The 15,013-nt window shown below is 44.2% G+C and overlaps 1 protein-coding gene across 3 annotated transcripts in view; it reads left to right on the forward strand.

Annotated features, from left to right (window-relative positions):
* Positions 1 to 13,944, forward strand: part of ZCWPW1 (zinc finger CW-type and PWWP domain containing 1) — a 28,803-nt gene extending 14,859 nt beyond the window's left edge. The window contains exons 8-16 of one of the 3 annotated variants that reach the window (XM_072977249.2): positions 1,373 to 1,493; positions 3,407 to 3,482; positions 9,211 to 9,315; positions 10,311 to 10,394; positions 11,995 to 12,061; positions 12,175 to 12,275; positions 12,496 to 12,556; positions 12,759 to 12,896; positions 13,125 to 13,944. In XM_072977249.2, the coding sequence (XP_072833350.2) occupies positions 1,373 to 1,493; positions 3,407 to 3,482; positions 9,211 to 9,315; positions 10,311 to 10,394; positions 11,995 to 12,061; positions 12,175 to 12,275; positions 12,496 to 12,556; positions 12,759 to 12,896; positions 13,125 to 13,432 (1,061 nt within the window). In that variant the 3' untranslated portion in view covers positions 13,433 to 13,944. The remainder of the gene's footprint in view (positions 1 to 1,372; positions 1,494 to 3,406; positions 3,483 to 9,210; positions 9,316 to 10,310; positions 10,395 to 11,994; positions 12,062 to 12,174; positions 12,276 to 12,495; positions 12,557 to 12,758; positions 12,897 to 13,124) is intronic. The other 2 variants (XM_072977250.2, XM_078378178.1) reach the window with 2 other exon arrangements.
* The last annotated feature ends 1,069 nt before the right edge of the window (positions 13,945 to 15,013 follow it).

A 15,013-nucleotide genomic window follows, 5' to 3' on the forward strand; every position in this document is an offset into this window, starting at 1 on the left:
TCACCCTGCACTGAGCCAAATTCATCCTCAGAACCTTGGTCAATCTGGGGGTCTCTCACTTCACTCATTTCTGCCATCTGGCTTCGAGTCAAGGGCATAATCCCCCCTCAGAACAGGCTGCTTTAAAAGTCAAGCCTCAAAATAAAACGACCACTTTTTTCCTTCTTGCCTCAGAACCACCTCTCCCTAGAGATTGCTGCTGTTCTTCAGCACTAAACTTGCAACAGTATCGAGTCAGAGCCTACCCCCCTCTGCTGGGCCTCTCAGCTGGCAAGCTAGCTCACTGTTACTACGCAGTTTTGCCTCAGCTTTTTCCCGCCAAAACTAGGCTACCTCAGAGCACCTTAATCTAAGTCTCCCCAATTGGCACGTTCTTCTACTAGCGCACCTCCCCGTGAGGTACACCTAGAAGATTACCTACGCGCCTCAGATTGTCCCTGACTAGACCCCCCTTGCTCTGGGCACACTTGCCAAGGCTTTGCTGGACCACTGGACAACTGGACCAGTCGTATCCCACACGCTGGACACCAATCAATGTGACAAACCCAGACCCACTGGGATATGTCACACAGTTACACTAAGCTGCCACCAACCATTCCCTGTAAGAAGTCACACAGACCAGGGATGGATTTTTAAACAATAAAAAGAATAAGGTTTATTTAATTACAACACACAGGAAAATAAAATGATCAGGTGTATAAAATATAGTAACGTGGCTTACTCTCACTCATACATACACACAGTTTGGTTCACACAGAACCCTTAACTTGAAGCACAGACCCTGAACCTATCAGTTCTGGCTAACCAACAGACACCTGAACCTATCAGGTTGGTACTCTGACACACAGAAGTACCCTGTCTGACACACAGACTCCCACAACAGCTTCTTCTTCCCAGCTGCTGCTTCGTCACATCCCAGTGTCTCTCAGCATCTCTCTCTCACCACACAGGCATCACATATTTATACAGTACAGCCCCTCCTCCTGATGTCCCGCCTTCCACTCCCCATAGGATGGAACTTTCCCTCCAAACCCATGACAGACAGGTAACATCAGTGCTGTATGTAACAGGCCTCTCCTTCCTTCAGTTAAATAGCCGAACCGCACATAGACCTGAGTCTCATATTGGTGAAGCTGTGGTGCCCAAAGGCAATAAAAGCATTCATTTCTTCCTTTCACAGGAAGAAAGTAACTAGAAAAGTAACTTTTAACCCTCATTGAGTTAGTTTTGTGGGAAGGAACTAATGTCAGGTAGCTTGTCATTTGTAAATTACTTCCAAATCCTGGGGTAAGAAGGGTAAAGCTAAAAGGAGGGACTGTGTGTTTGTTTCCTTTACATTATATTTAAGTAGAATACTTATTATCTGTGGCAGATCTCCAATGCAGCAGCTGCAGTGTTCCTGAAGAGACATGGTCAGGATCTGAAAACGAGGTGGTCTATGCAGGTTATATTCCGGGGTCGATCGTATGGGCAAAACAGTATGGATACCCATGGTATGAAAAAGCTGGACATATTAAAATTATTCAGCGCTGCGCTCCCTACTTCCTTTACTCACTGCTTAGAGATCCTGCTTCAGGAGGACACAAGTCCTGTTTGCCAAAAATACATAGACACTCTTCTGCCAAATCAGAAAGGAAAAAAACTATAAACAAGCAGGGCAGTTTAAAAAGACAGGCAGCAGGGAGATCATGCCTGTAGTACAGTAGTAAGAAAGTGTGGATTCTTTGAGCAGCACACCGCACTGAACCAAACAGACCAATTTTCTCTCACCAGCTTATTAGGATGAGGGGTGGAGTACAAAATCGCCATCCCACTTCTTGACCCACCTCACCCCCATTGCAAAATATACTTGGCCCAGTTCCTCCTGTGATTAAAAAACAAACAGACCTCAAATCTGCTCAGAAGAAAAACCCAGTTCAGACTGGCTCTTTGCAGTCTTTTCAGCTGTTGACCCTCCTGGGGGAATCTTAGCCAAAATAGCCAAGCTTCCTTCGCACCCTTGCCAGTTCAGCAGCTGCCGTCCTCCTCCGAAAAGACTACAGGCCAAGAATGGGGCCTCGAATCCACTGAAGGGGGAACTCCCCAGAAACAGCCATCCTCTTTATGTGCTTCATGTTCCTTACACGTTGACTATGTAACGTACAGAAGCACATGTGGAAGAGCCCTTTGAGCCACTGGCCCTGACTGCATTTGACCCCGAAGGAATTTGATTTCCAAACCTTCGCACTAAGAGCAGAGGCATGTCTGTGTTCTGCATACACTCTGATGTATGTATGCATGCATATATGTATGTATTTGTCTGTTTGTTTCTCTGCCGCCTTTCTCCCAGTGAAGGGACCCAGGGTGGCTCAGCCTTACGCATGACTGGCACTAGAAAAACAAGAAGCTGTGGCTCTGGTGGCAGTAGAGGATCTTGAACCAAAGTTTTTGGAAAGTATTGAAGCTGAGGCTCCAATCCTTTGGCCATCTCATGAGGAGAGAAGACTCCCTGGAAAAGACACTGATGTTGGGAAAGTGTGGAGGCAGGAGGAGAAGGGGACGACTGAGGACGAGATGGCTGGACAGCGTCATCGAAGGGACCAACATGAATTTGACTCAACTCCAGTGGGAGGCAGTGGAAGACAGGAGGGCTTGGGGTGCTCTGGTCCATGCGGTCACGAAGAGTTGGACACGACTTAATGACTAAACAACAGCAACAACAATTCTAGAGCCTCGTTATTCTGGTGTGGCATTGTTTTTCTGAAATTTTGCTGGATGCAGAATTAAAATACTGTATAGCCTTGAAATGGGACTGTTTAAATGACAACACTTATAAACTCTGAGCTCTAACTATGCTGGCTGGCTGGCAAAGTTTGTTAGTTAACGTCCAGAAAAAAACATCTCAAGAACTGGGAAGGAGATAGCATCCAAGTAATTCAAAGTTCTTCTTTCCTGAAGATATTATCATGGCTGCAAGAAGCCTGTAGGGTGGGCTGGGTCAAGAATTGGTGGCATAAGGTGGCCAAATAGAAGCTTCTTGGCGGAACAGCCCAGGGCTCTGCTGAATCCCTACTGTCTGACCCCTAACTCTGCTTTTCCCTGGCCCAATCTCTTTGCTATGATTGAAAGAAAAGGGATGAGAAGAAAGCAAGAATGAAAAGAGTCTATCCGTGGGTCCCAGAAACTAGCATAGAGGCACTGTAAAGAAGCTACTGGAGGGGAAATTGTGACCGTTTTGTTAGTTAAACGAGCACAATTTTCACATTTTGGGGTCTCCAAGCCACACTGATGAATTGAGATTTTTAAGCCTCCTTTTCCTTGAAATATATCAATGTTCTCAGCAGGAGAAGAGAGCAGTGAACAGAAGTCAAGCAGCTGGCTTTAGGAGTGCACTCACACCAGTGTTTTCTGCTCTTTATTTGTGCAGGTGGCCCGGGCTCATAGAGGCCGATCCTGACATTGAGGAGTATTTCCTGTTTTCTTCCCAGATGGATTCACTTCCTGTTAAGTATTATACACATTTTTTTTGACACCATGCTTGCTTGTATGCCTGTGGGATCCTTGGATATATAAGTGTGACAAACCCAGACCTACTGGGATCTGCCACACGTTAACTAAGCTGCCACCAACCATTCCCTATAAGAAGTCACACAGACCAGGGATGGATTTTTAAACAAATAAAAGAATAAGGTTTATTTAAATACAACACACAGGGAACATAAAATAATCAGGTGAATAAGATAAAGTAACGTGGCTTATTCTCATTCATACATGCATACAGTTTGGTTCACACAGAACCCTTAACTTGAAGCACAGACCCTGAACCTATCAGTTCTGGCTAACCAACAGACACCTGAACCTATCAGGTTGGTACTCTGACACACAGTAGTACCCTGTCTGACACACAGACTCCCACACCAGCTTCTTCTTCCCAGCTGCTGCTTCTTCACATCCCAGCGTCTCCTGAACTTCACCACACAGGCTTCACATATATATACAGTACAGCCCCTCCTCCTGATGTCCCGCCTTCCACTCCCCATAGGATGGAACTTTCCCTCCAAACCCATGACAGACAGGTAGCATCAGTGCTGTATGTAACACCTCCCCTCTTTATAAGTTGTTTTGTAGGGGGAAAGCTAAGGTGCTTTTTCCCAAAAAACAACCTGGATAAAACACACAACAACAGTTATACATACCATATTATACTTACTTATACTTACATTCTAAGTTAACCATAGCAATTAGGCATTTAAACATTTACCATATACATTACATCAATTTACCTTTATTCATACAAACCAAGTTCAAAAAACAGGTACATTGAACTTTTTGTCATCAATATATATACATAGTCCATGTTTCTTTCGCCGTCTTCATTCTTCAGGTCTTCTTGACAAGGCGTCAGCAACACAGTTCACTGACCCTCTGACCACCTTCACTTCAAAGTCATAGTCCTGTAGGTTTAAAGCCCACCTCATAAGTTTGCTATTGTGGGTTTTCATTGTCTTTAACCATTGCAGTGGTGAATGGTCAGTGCACAGAACAAAATGTCTTCCCCAGATGTAAGGCTTGGCCTTCTGGATCGCGTAGACTATGGCCAAACACTCCTTCTCCACGGTTGCCAAATGTCTCTCACCTTTTTGAAGTTTCCTACTCAGGTAGGACACTGGATGCTGGTCACCATTCTCATCCTCCTGGCACAGAACTGCTCCTACCCCGCTGTTAGACGCATCGGTGTAGATGATGAACTCCCGGTCGAAGTCTGGAGCCCGCAGCACTGGATAGTTGATGAGCGCCTGCTTCAACCTCTGGAACGCCTCCTCACAGTCGCTGGTCCACGGGATGCGGTCATCAGTCTTCTTCCTCGTCAGATCGGTCAGCGGAGCCGCAATCTCGCTAAACCTCGGGATGAACTTTCTGTAGTAGCCCACCAACCCAAGAAATGATTTGACTTTTTTCTTGGTGTTGGGTCTGGGCCAATCACGAACAGCTTCTATTTTGGCCTCCAGGGGTTTTATCACTCCTCCCCCTACCATGTGACCCAAGTATTTTATTTCTGGGCTACCCAGCTGCAATTTGCTCTCTCTGCAGGGCCCAGGCCACAGCACTTCCTCCCCTGGGTCAAAGTGCCTCTCCCCGGCTTTCTGGTCATCCCAAGCTTTCTTTCTGACCTTTTGAGCTTGCAGGGTCTCTGCTGCTAGCTCTAGGTTTCTCTTTAGGTCCTTCCTCAAAGAGTCTCTATCTGTCACAACGTCTTGTGGGTCATCCTGGGTGATCTGCTCCCAATTTTGTTTGATCAAATCAAGGGGCCCTTTCACCCTTCTCCCAAATAAAAGTTCAAATGGACTGAACCCGGTACTGGCTTGTGGCACTGATCGATAAGCAAACAAAAGGGATTGCAGCTTCTGGTCCCAATTGTTTGGATTCTCTGCTAAGTAAGCCCTAATCATGCGCATTAGAGTCCCATTGAACTTCTCAGTTAACCCATTACTTTCAGGATGATAGGCAGTGGTTTCCTTGTGCTTAATTCCACAGATTTGCCATAAGCGTTTCATGAGCTTCGATGTGAACGATGCTCCCAAATCTGTGATTGTTTCTGAGGCAAATCCCATCCTGGACATATACCCCACCAAGGCATCTGCCACTGTGTTAGTTTCAATGTTAGTCAAGGGTATGGCTTCAGGGTACCTCGTGGCATGGTCCACAATGGTGAGAATGAACCTGTTCCCCCTCTTTGTGGCCTTGGGCAAAGGTCCCACAATATCCACCCCTATGCATTTGAACGGAGTGTCAATCACAGGCAAAGGGCACAACTTTGCTTTGGTCCTGTCGCGGTTATTCCCCTGCCTTTGACACACATCACATTGTTTACAGAACTCCCTGATCTGCTTCCCTATGTCAGGCCAGTAGAAATTCTGTGTGATTCTCTGCTGTGTTTTGTTCACCCCTAAGTGTGCAGCAAACATGTCAGAGTGCCCCCTTTGTAAGATCATGGGGCGATACTTTTCAGGTACCACCAGCTGACTTCTGATCCCATCTCCCCCTTTTGAGATATTCCTCAGGGTCTCTCTATATAAAACCCCCTTTTTCTCTAGAAATCTCACTGGGGTTTCAGGTGTTAGCTGGGCGTTAGCCACCTGTTCAAAACACTTCTGGAGAGTGGCGTCTGCCTTTTGCTCTTGTCCAAATCGGCTGTCTGTGGTTAAGGTTTCCACCACAGCTTCTAAACTCCCCTCTGCTTCCGTCTCTGGCTCATCACTACCCCCCTGAACTGTCCCCGTGGTGGCTTGTGAGCGTGTAATCACTAGCACCCTTTTCACATGTTCAGCCAGGTCATTTCCCACGAGCACGGCTGCTGGCAGAGTCGATGAAATCGCTAGCCGCCAAACTCCCCTCCAGCCTTGAAAGTTCACAGGTACCTCCGCTACTGGCAGAGAGATTATCTGCCCCTCAATCCCTGCCACCTTCATGCTCTCATTTGGGATTACATATTCCCTAGGAATAATATCTGGATGGCACAGGGTCACCTGAGAACAAGTGTCCCGCAGCCCCCGATACTGACGGTCAAGTATTCCTACGTCCACCCCTGCTGTCTCAAACAACTGAGAATCTGTTCTCACGAGCAAGCATCGCTTGACCTCCACAAGAGGACCATTTTCCTCAGCCTGATCAGCAGATGTAGCTGTTCCAGATCGAGTAGCCATGGCAACAGGCTCCCTCAGTGACAATGAGCCTTGCTCTTTCTGGACACAGAACACAGCTTTTGGCTTGGTCCCACTCGAATCCTGAGGCACAATTCCTTTTAGCTGCTTTAATTTCTCACACTCTGAGATTAGATGGCTCTTTCCCTGACAGAAATAACATTTTCTGCTATATTTTGAGTCTTTCTCATCCTGTTTTGGTTTTCCCTCCAAAATCTGAGGTCTTGGTTTCATTTCTGAGGGCTTCCCTTCACCATGGGCCCCTCCCCCTTGCTGGCTTTTCCCTGGTCCCTGAGAGTACTTGCTGTAGGTTTCTTTGGGTTTTCCTACAGATTTTTCCTCACCTAAGGGCTTTCTTATCTGGTAAATAAAATCTGCGATCTCTGCTGCTTCTGCCACAGATTTTGGTTTCCTTTCTAGCTCCTTTTGCTTAGCCTCAAACTCAGCCCTGATCTGTAAAATTTCTTCCTCAGCCCTAGCTTTTATCTCTTTCACTTTTTCTTCAGTCTTATCTCTGATTTCTTTTAATTTAATGTCTTTTTGCTGATTATATTTTTCAAGATCTTGCTCACTTTGTCTGGCCTGAGCCTCATACTTTTCTTTCTTTGACATCTCTTCCACTGATAAATTGTTAATAAACTTATTTAGGAACTTCAATTCTAATTGTACCATTCTAATTTGGAGTTTCAGTTCCATCTGTTTGATCCTCATGTCCATTCCCCTTTTCTTGGCATCTGCCTCTGCCTGACTGATTTCAGCTCTTTCTTTTCTTCTGATTTCCATTTCCCTCACCCTCAGTTCATGCTGTTGGGCTAGGAGCATTTTTCTGAGTTCTGGGTTCTGCTCTCCCGTGCTCTCATCCTGCACTGAGCCAAATTCCTCCTCAGAACCTTGGTCCACCTGTGGGTCTTTCACTTCACCCGTTTCTACCATTTGGCTTCGAGTCAAGGGCATAATCCCCCCTCAGAACAGGCTGCTTTAAAAAGTCAAGCCTCAAAATAAAACGACCACTTTTTTTTTTCTTTTGCCTCAGAACCAGCTTTCCCTATAGATTGCTGCTGTCCTTCAGCACTACTTGCAACAGTTGCAAGCTAGAGTCTACCCCCCTCTGCTGGGCCTCTCAGCAGGCAAGCTAGCTCACTGCTATTTCACAGTTTTGCCTCAGCTTTTTCCCGCCAAAACAGGCTGCCTCAGAGCACCCTAATCTAGTCCCCAATCTGAGGTTACACGTTCTTCTACTAGTGCACCCCCCCGTGAGGTACACCTAGAAGATTACCTACGTGCTCTCAGATTGTCCCTGACTAGACCCCCCTTGCTCTGGGCACACTTGCCAAGGCTTTGCTGGACCGCTGGACAACTGGACCAGTCGTATCCCACACGCTGGACACCAATCAATGTGACAAACCCAGACCTACTGGGATCTGCCACACGTTAACTAAGCTGCCACCAACCATTCCCTATAAGAAGTCACACAGACCAGGGATGGATTTTTAAACAAATAAAAGAATAAGGTTTATTTAAATACAATACACAGGGAACATAAAATAATCAGGTGAATAAGATAAAGTAACGTGGCTTATTCTCATTCATACATGCATACAGTTTGGTTCACACAGAACCCTTAACTTGAAGCACAGACCCTGAACCTATCAGTTCTGGCTAACCAACAGACACCTGAACCTATCAGGTTGGTACTCTGACACACAGTAGTACCCTGTCTGACACACAGACTCCCACACCAGCTTCTTCTTCCCAGCTGCTGCTTCTTCACATCCCAGCGTCTCCTGAACTTCACCACACAGGCTTCACATATATATACAGTACAGCCCCTCCTCCTGATGTCCCGCCTTCCACTCCCCATAGGATGGAACTTTCCCTCCAAACCCATGACAGACAGGTAGCATCAGTGCTGTATGTAACAATAAGCACCTTGGTTTTTTTTTTCCCCCTCAAGAGGCAGTTACATCTCATCTGTAGATGAAGGGTTCTTGGACAGAAGGCTGTCGCTCATTTGTCGGAAGTGAAAACAAAAACATACTATGTGAGCTGAAACAGGGTAGTATAGGTAGATAGCCACCGGAGCTTAAGAATCATGTTTCCGCTTTTTTTTAAAAAAGTAACCAATTATTGACTTGCAAATTACTACTCAGGCTTTTCTTCCTCCTCTTTTTTAGAAATCAGTTTACTTTTGTCAGTGAGAAGTGATCCATGGAATTTCTTTCATGACAGCTACCAGCCTACATCCCCATGCAACCTTCCCTCTAAGCTGTGCGAGTGCACAGCTACACAATGATGTATTGGTGCCACACACCCAACAGTTAGTGTTGCCTGAAGCAATAAGCATAAATTGCTTATTTTTACCTAATTATGAGGTTCTACAATAGTCTGTCCTGTCTAATAGCCACAAGCCCGGCATAGGCTTGCTGGACGCTGATAGCATAAATACCAAATATTTTTACATCAAGAGATGTCCGTGTACTGTGCCCAGCAGCGCTCTTGCTGACATGCTTTGTTTCCTTCCTCGTTCCAGTCCAAATACCATGTGACCTTTTTTGGTAGCTCTGTGACCCGAGCTTGGATTTCTGCCTCTAGTCTAAGGAACTTTAGTGAAGCAAATGTGAAAGAGAATGGTTTGGTAAGGAGATTTTCCTTTGTGGTGGTTTCTCCATAGTTCAATATGACCAGGCAGGCACCGGGAGATAATGAACTAGATAGAGATGGGCATCAACTGGACCATCCCAGTTTGCACTGCTTTGTCAAAGCGGCAGCACAACTGATTCAGCCCCTCCCGAGGAGGCAGGGGAAAGGGAGCAGCCACCGCCTTGTGAACGGGAACGAACCAATTCATGCCCATCTCTATTGTGGGCACGAAGGCAAGCCCATTGGAAGGGGAAATGCTTTTGGAAAGTGATCACAGCTGTGTAGACAGTGATCAAGAGTGGCTGGATCATGCGAAGGCAGAGTCTCAGGGCAATGCGCTTCAGGCAGGGCCATTCTCTCTGTCGACCTCTACTTCATCTATCTTCCCTCTCTAAGCTCCCACCACTGCCATGCATTGCAACTGGAAGTGTTTGTTCACCAAACCAGGCCCTGCAACACAATGAACTTGAATGAGTTCCAAAACTGTCTAGCCAGCATGACTTCCTCCAAGGTACTCTGGGAATTATCGTTCTGGGAGGGGCAGGTGACAGAAAATTGGGGCAGGTTTACTTATTAAAACAACAGAGCACATTTCAGGGAAGAAAGCCACAGGTGGAAGGAGGGTTTGATCTTTGAAAAAGCACAAACAAGAAGCAGCCCTCTGCAGTCTGGTCTTTCTACTCCCTTGGGACCAATGTGGATATAAATAAATGGGGTGGATCTGCCTGAGTAATGTCTCCTCTGGCCCTGAGACACTCAGAATGCTTGCAGTGCTCTTTCACTTTCCCCCTTAGAACCGTAATCCCCATAGTTCCATAAACGGTTGCCGGAATGGTGCAACCTCTTTAGGTTTGCTGTGCGGACCCATCAAGGGAGCGCCGTAAGGTAGTAAAATTTTATTTTGAAATAGGATATATTGAAAGAAAAGCAGTAAGAACTCTCCACCCAAACTAACCACCAATCCATCCTCTTCTGTATATTATATTTCAGGCTAAGCTTAAGAACAAAGCTGACAAGAGGGATCTTGAAACTGCCCTGAAGATGGCAAAAGAAGCAGAGCAGATAAGCATTCAGGTGCGACGGGAGCAAGAATGAAGCCCTTAATGTTATACTGTACTACTTGGGTCCACATTAACCTTTTCCACTCTGGGATAATTACCATCCTTTTTCTCTCCATCCTTCTTACTGACACAGCCTCTAGACAATATCCATGCTGGTGGACTAGCAAAACTGTACTGAAGCCACTAACTAAAAGGCTTCCTCCTTCTGATTTCTACCCGTTACTGAGATTTCTACAACAACTGTGCAGTAGCTTTGCAAGCACTGCTCATGCACAGTCTCCCTTAATTGCTGAGCATGGGCAAAATTTAATAGGAGAAAGAGGTACCATATGGATGCTTGACAAACCTTTCCATTTCTCCCCTGAACCCTGCCATTGTGTATGGCTTTCAGCCATGCCAGGTGAGCGGCTACTCTTTTTAAAATGGGAAATTGTGCCCTGTTATGTCTCCTCTGTTGTGTGACAAGGGACTCCTGTCACCGGGCAAGCGGGGCCAGGTACGTCTTTTCCTTGGCAATGTCAGTGCATGCCGGGGTCTGTGGCTTTGGCCCTGTGGTGGACACCTGTTCTGCAAGCACTCATTTCAGTTAATGCAGACCAGCCCACATTCAGCCATGGAGAAGGAAGTCAAAGGCCTGTCTCCATGTCAGGGTGGCCACATGTGCTCTTTCAGGGGAAGATGGTCTCCAGTTTATAAAAGACTTTAAAAAGACAATACTCCTTTTGAAAGTGGTTTCAGTTTGAAAGCTGATTTGATAATAATAATAAGAAAATACTACTACTGCTGCTGCTGCTGCTGCTGCTGCTGCTGCTGCTGCTGCTGCTGCTACTACTACTACTACTACTATTACTACTAATACTAATACTAATACTAATACTAATACTACTAATACTAATACTAATACTAATACTAATACTAATACTACTAATACTAATACTAATACTAATACTAATACTAATACTAATACTAATAATAATAATAATAATAATAATAATAATAATAATAATAATAATAATAATAATAATAATAATAATAATAATAATAATAATAATAATAATAATAATGAAGAATAAAAATAAAAAAGAACCAGAAGGAGAAGGAGGGATCAGTGACACTCAGCAGGCACACATCACCTGATCCTGGTCTTCCTGTGCAAGAGAAATGCCTTGTAATTTTGTTTAAATTATACAGTAAAATTGTTTCTAATATTGCATTATTACATACAAATTAGCATTTGCAGCTTTATGCAAACCAGTGTCCTCCTTGGACCTCTTTCGTTATGATAAATGTCCTGTTTTTTAATATTAGGTAAATAGCTCCTCCATGGTATGTTTGGGAAGGATTGCCTAGCAATTTATCTGAGGCCACAACGGAGCAGGTTTTCAGAGCCAGGGATTTGCTTTGGAATCTGTGATACAAGAGGAGAGTGCCCTTGAAATGGTGCAAAGTGCTGTTCCCTCAAGGCCACCTGAACAACCAGCTTAACCTGTGGATATAAATCCGGAATGGTGGCATGCTAGAAGGCAGGATGCACAGACCTTCTGGAAGCTCCCTCTGTTTTTACAGCACTAGCACATCATTTCTTCTCTTTATTTTCTTTTTCACAACATCAGGAGAGAATAAGGAGATTTGGATTCTTCAGCCGATTCAACAGGAGAGAGTCGCCCAAACGCTTAAAAGGTAGTTTTGAATACAGTTGTGAGTTGTAATCAGATAGGAAGCTAAAAAGCAGATTCCTCACCTGGGATACACCTCACATACAGTTTCACTCACTGCGCTTTATCTTATTGTAGATCATGTCAATATCTCCTGCCAGCCTCCTGCCAAGAGAGCTTGGGGAGGACCAGAGAGTGAGAATAAGAATACAGCAAGATCAAACAAGAATCAAGAAAAGGTTGGCTGGGAAAAGATTCAGTCCTTGCATTAGCAGACATTCTTAGGTCTAATTTTTTTTCTACTTTGAACGCTGCAGAAAGCCATCATGCATTAAGTATCCAATAAAGTAAAGAGCTGATTGCAAGGAAGGTGCTTTTAGTAAAAGATACTAATTAGCTAACTTTAGATTTGGGTTGTATTCTTTTTTTCCCGACTAACAAAGAGTATCTGTATTCCAGCTTCTTCCTGCTGTGCCGCTGACAAAACCTGATGGGAATGTCAAGAAAATCAACAAGAAAGGTGAGTTTGACCCATAAAGCTATGCTTTCTAGCAGCTTCTACCTCTGAGTTCTTTTGTTTATTGTTTAAGCTCAGCTCTATAATGTTGAGTGCAAACAAACACAAGTTATTGACAGCCTCAACTAGGTAACCTTGAGTGCTAGAAGTGTGCTTTTAAAAAGAAGAAGAAAGAAAATGGCCTATATCTAACTTGTTCACACAGGGGACAAGAAAAGCAAGTTAGAAATGACAGATACTGTCTCTTTGTCAAAGAAAAGTCGAAGAGTGACACCTCCCTACAAAGCTGTAACTGTGGAACAAAGATCTGGCAAAGCAAGGGGACATCTGAATGGCCAGAAAGGTAAAGGAGAGAACTTTCTAAGTCACAGAGGGGAAGAGAATACTACATTGTGAAACATTTTTGAGTTATAAAACCTGTTTAGCACTTCTGAAGGCCATAGAAAGGGTTGTTTTGCTCCAGAATGACTGAAATGACTCCGTATCATCTTAAAGGTATTGATTTTCCTGCACAGAGATGATCATTTGGTTCTTTAGAAAGCTGTTAACTGGCTTCTGTATTCCTCCCCAGGTTTAAAGAAATCATTCTCAGTGCCACGGCGCAAGAATGCCCAAACCAAGCAGCTCAGTCCTTGCCTGGACAGCAGCACCGCTCCCATGGCCCTGTCCAGTTATCCAAACAATAACGACTGTTGGAACAAAGTCAAAACTTCCCCCGTGGCAGGAAGCAAGGGCACTGTGGATCTTAAGGAATCTAGTGAAGCTATGGCATTTGACATGGAGGAGGAGGAGACCTTCAGCAGCCAAGACCTGTCTGTCTTTGCTGTGGAGAAAAACGACTCTCCCGAAGAGTTTTCCTTGGTCTTATTTGAAGAGTAGTCTTTGAGCATTAGGTGACACCCCCATCCCCAAAGTGAAAGAAATGGGTTATTTCTTTCTTCATAATTTGCTACTGGTCGCCTTCAAGATAAAAAGCACTGGTAAGGGCAAGTAGAAACCCAAACCGTATCAGATACTAGAGGGATAGGAAAAAGACCATTGCCGCTTCAGTTCTTGAGCTCAATCCACCTAGGAAGTCGGTGACAGCTTGTTTTTAAACAGGACTGTGAAGTTTCCACTTTTCCATTCCGTGATTAAATAGGCAGCTTGAAAAACTGCAATAAACAAGACATGGAAAATAAATTCACTCTCCGACAAATCTGATTGACTCTCTTCATGTTTAGTGTGAAGAAGAAATGAAGCCAACCATCAAGCGAGTTATAGAACTTTTCTAAGAGTTGTTTTGCACCTGTTTGTAATACGACGAGAATTTTGTTGTTGTTGAAGACCAAAAGTTCCATCCCTCCACTTGTTTCAGCAAAACTCTATTAAAATTTTGGATTTAACTGGGAGTCTCCAATGTCCTTCAGTTTTATTTATTGTATTTATTGTATTTATTGTATTTATTGTATTTATTTATTTATTCATTTATTTATTAAATTTATACCCCGCCCATCTAGACACAAGTCTACTCTGGGTGGCTAGTGGTGTTAGTTCTACTAACACCACAGAAACATGACTATATACACATACTGTATATACATTGGTTTCAAAAATGAAAGGCTTGAGGACAGTGAAACATAGTCCTCAAATCTAGAGGAGCAGGTTAGAGTTACTTCCATAGATGTGGACTGTTCCTTGGTATTTTGCCACCTGCAAGGAAGGTGCTAGTCGTGTTGTAACAGAAGACACTGGGAGGCCATTTATGAAGAGATTTGTCAAAATAGTCAAGCATTTGTAGAAGCCCTGGAAGTACTACTTTGTGGTCCCCACCACACAATGGTACACAGAACAGCCCCTGCCTGTGTTCGTACATTACTGTCTAAGTGCTGTTTGTTAAAACCTGGTTTGTTATGATGTGCAAACCCATACCTGTTAACAAGCTCCGATTTGTTCAATAGCTGTAAATCACATTCTGAGCCAATAATTAAAATAAAACAAATAATAATAAGAAAAATTAAAATAGTTTCTTGCTGGCTTACAATTCTGGCTTGTTGTAATGTGTAAAGTCACAATGAAGGCTTGTTCCTGGCTTGTTTCCCCAGCTTACCGCCCTGAAATGGGAGCTGGCCAAAGGGGCCGGAGGGAAATAAGCCAGAAGCAAACAGGAAATGGGAAAGACAAGCCTTGGGTTGATTCAGCTTTCTGTTGTGCAACTCATTTCTCAAACAATGTCCTATTAATACAAGCTGTATCTCATGGTGACCTGCAGAGGTGACCATTCAGGCCAAAGGAATTTCGTTTTTTTCCCACTTTGTATTTCCTAAACAGCAAATATTTAAGATGCTTAACCCCACTCTTTCCATGCTTGGTTCATCATGTACAGGGATTAAGTGAGCAGGACCCAAGTCCACGGTTGTTGTTCTTTTAAGTTTTAGCAAATGATGCGGTTCTGTTAGCTGTACTGTGAGGAATGTCTAC

The sequence above is a fragment of the Pogona vitticeps genome, chromosome 6, assembly GCF_051106095.1.
Source record: "Pogona vitticeps strain Pit_001003342236 chromosome 6, PviZW2.1, whole genome shotgun sequence".
Lineage (NCBI taxonomy): Eukaryota > Metazoa > Chordata > Lepidosauria > Squamata > Agamidae > Pogona > Pogona vitticeps.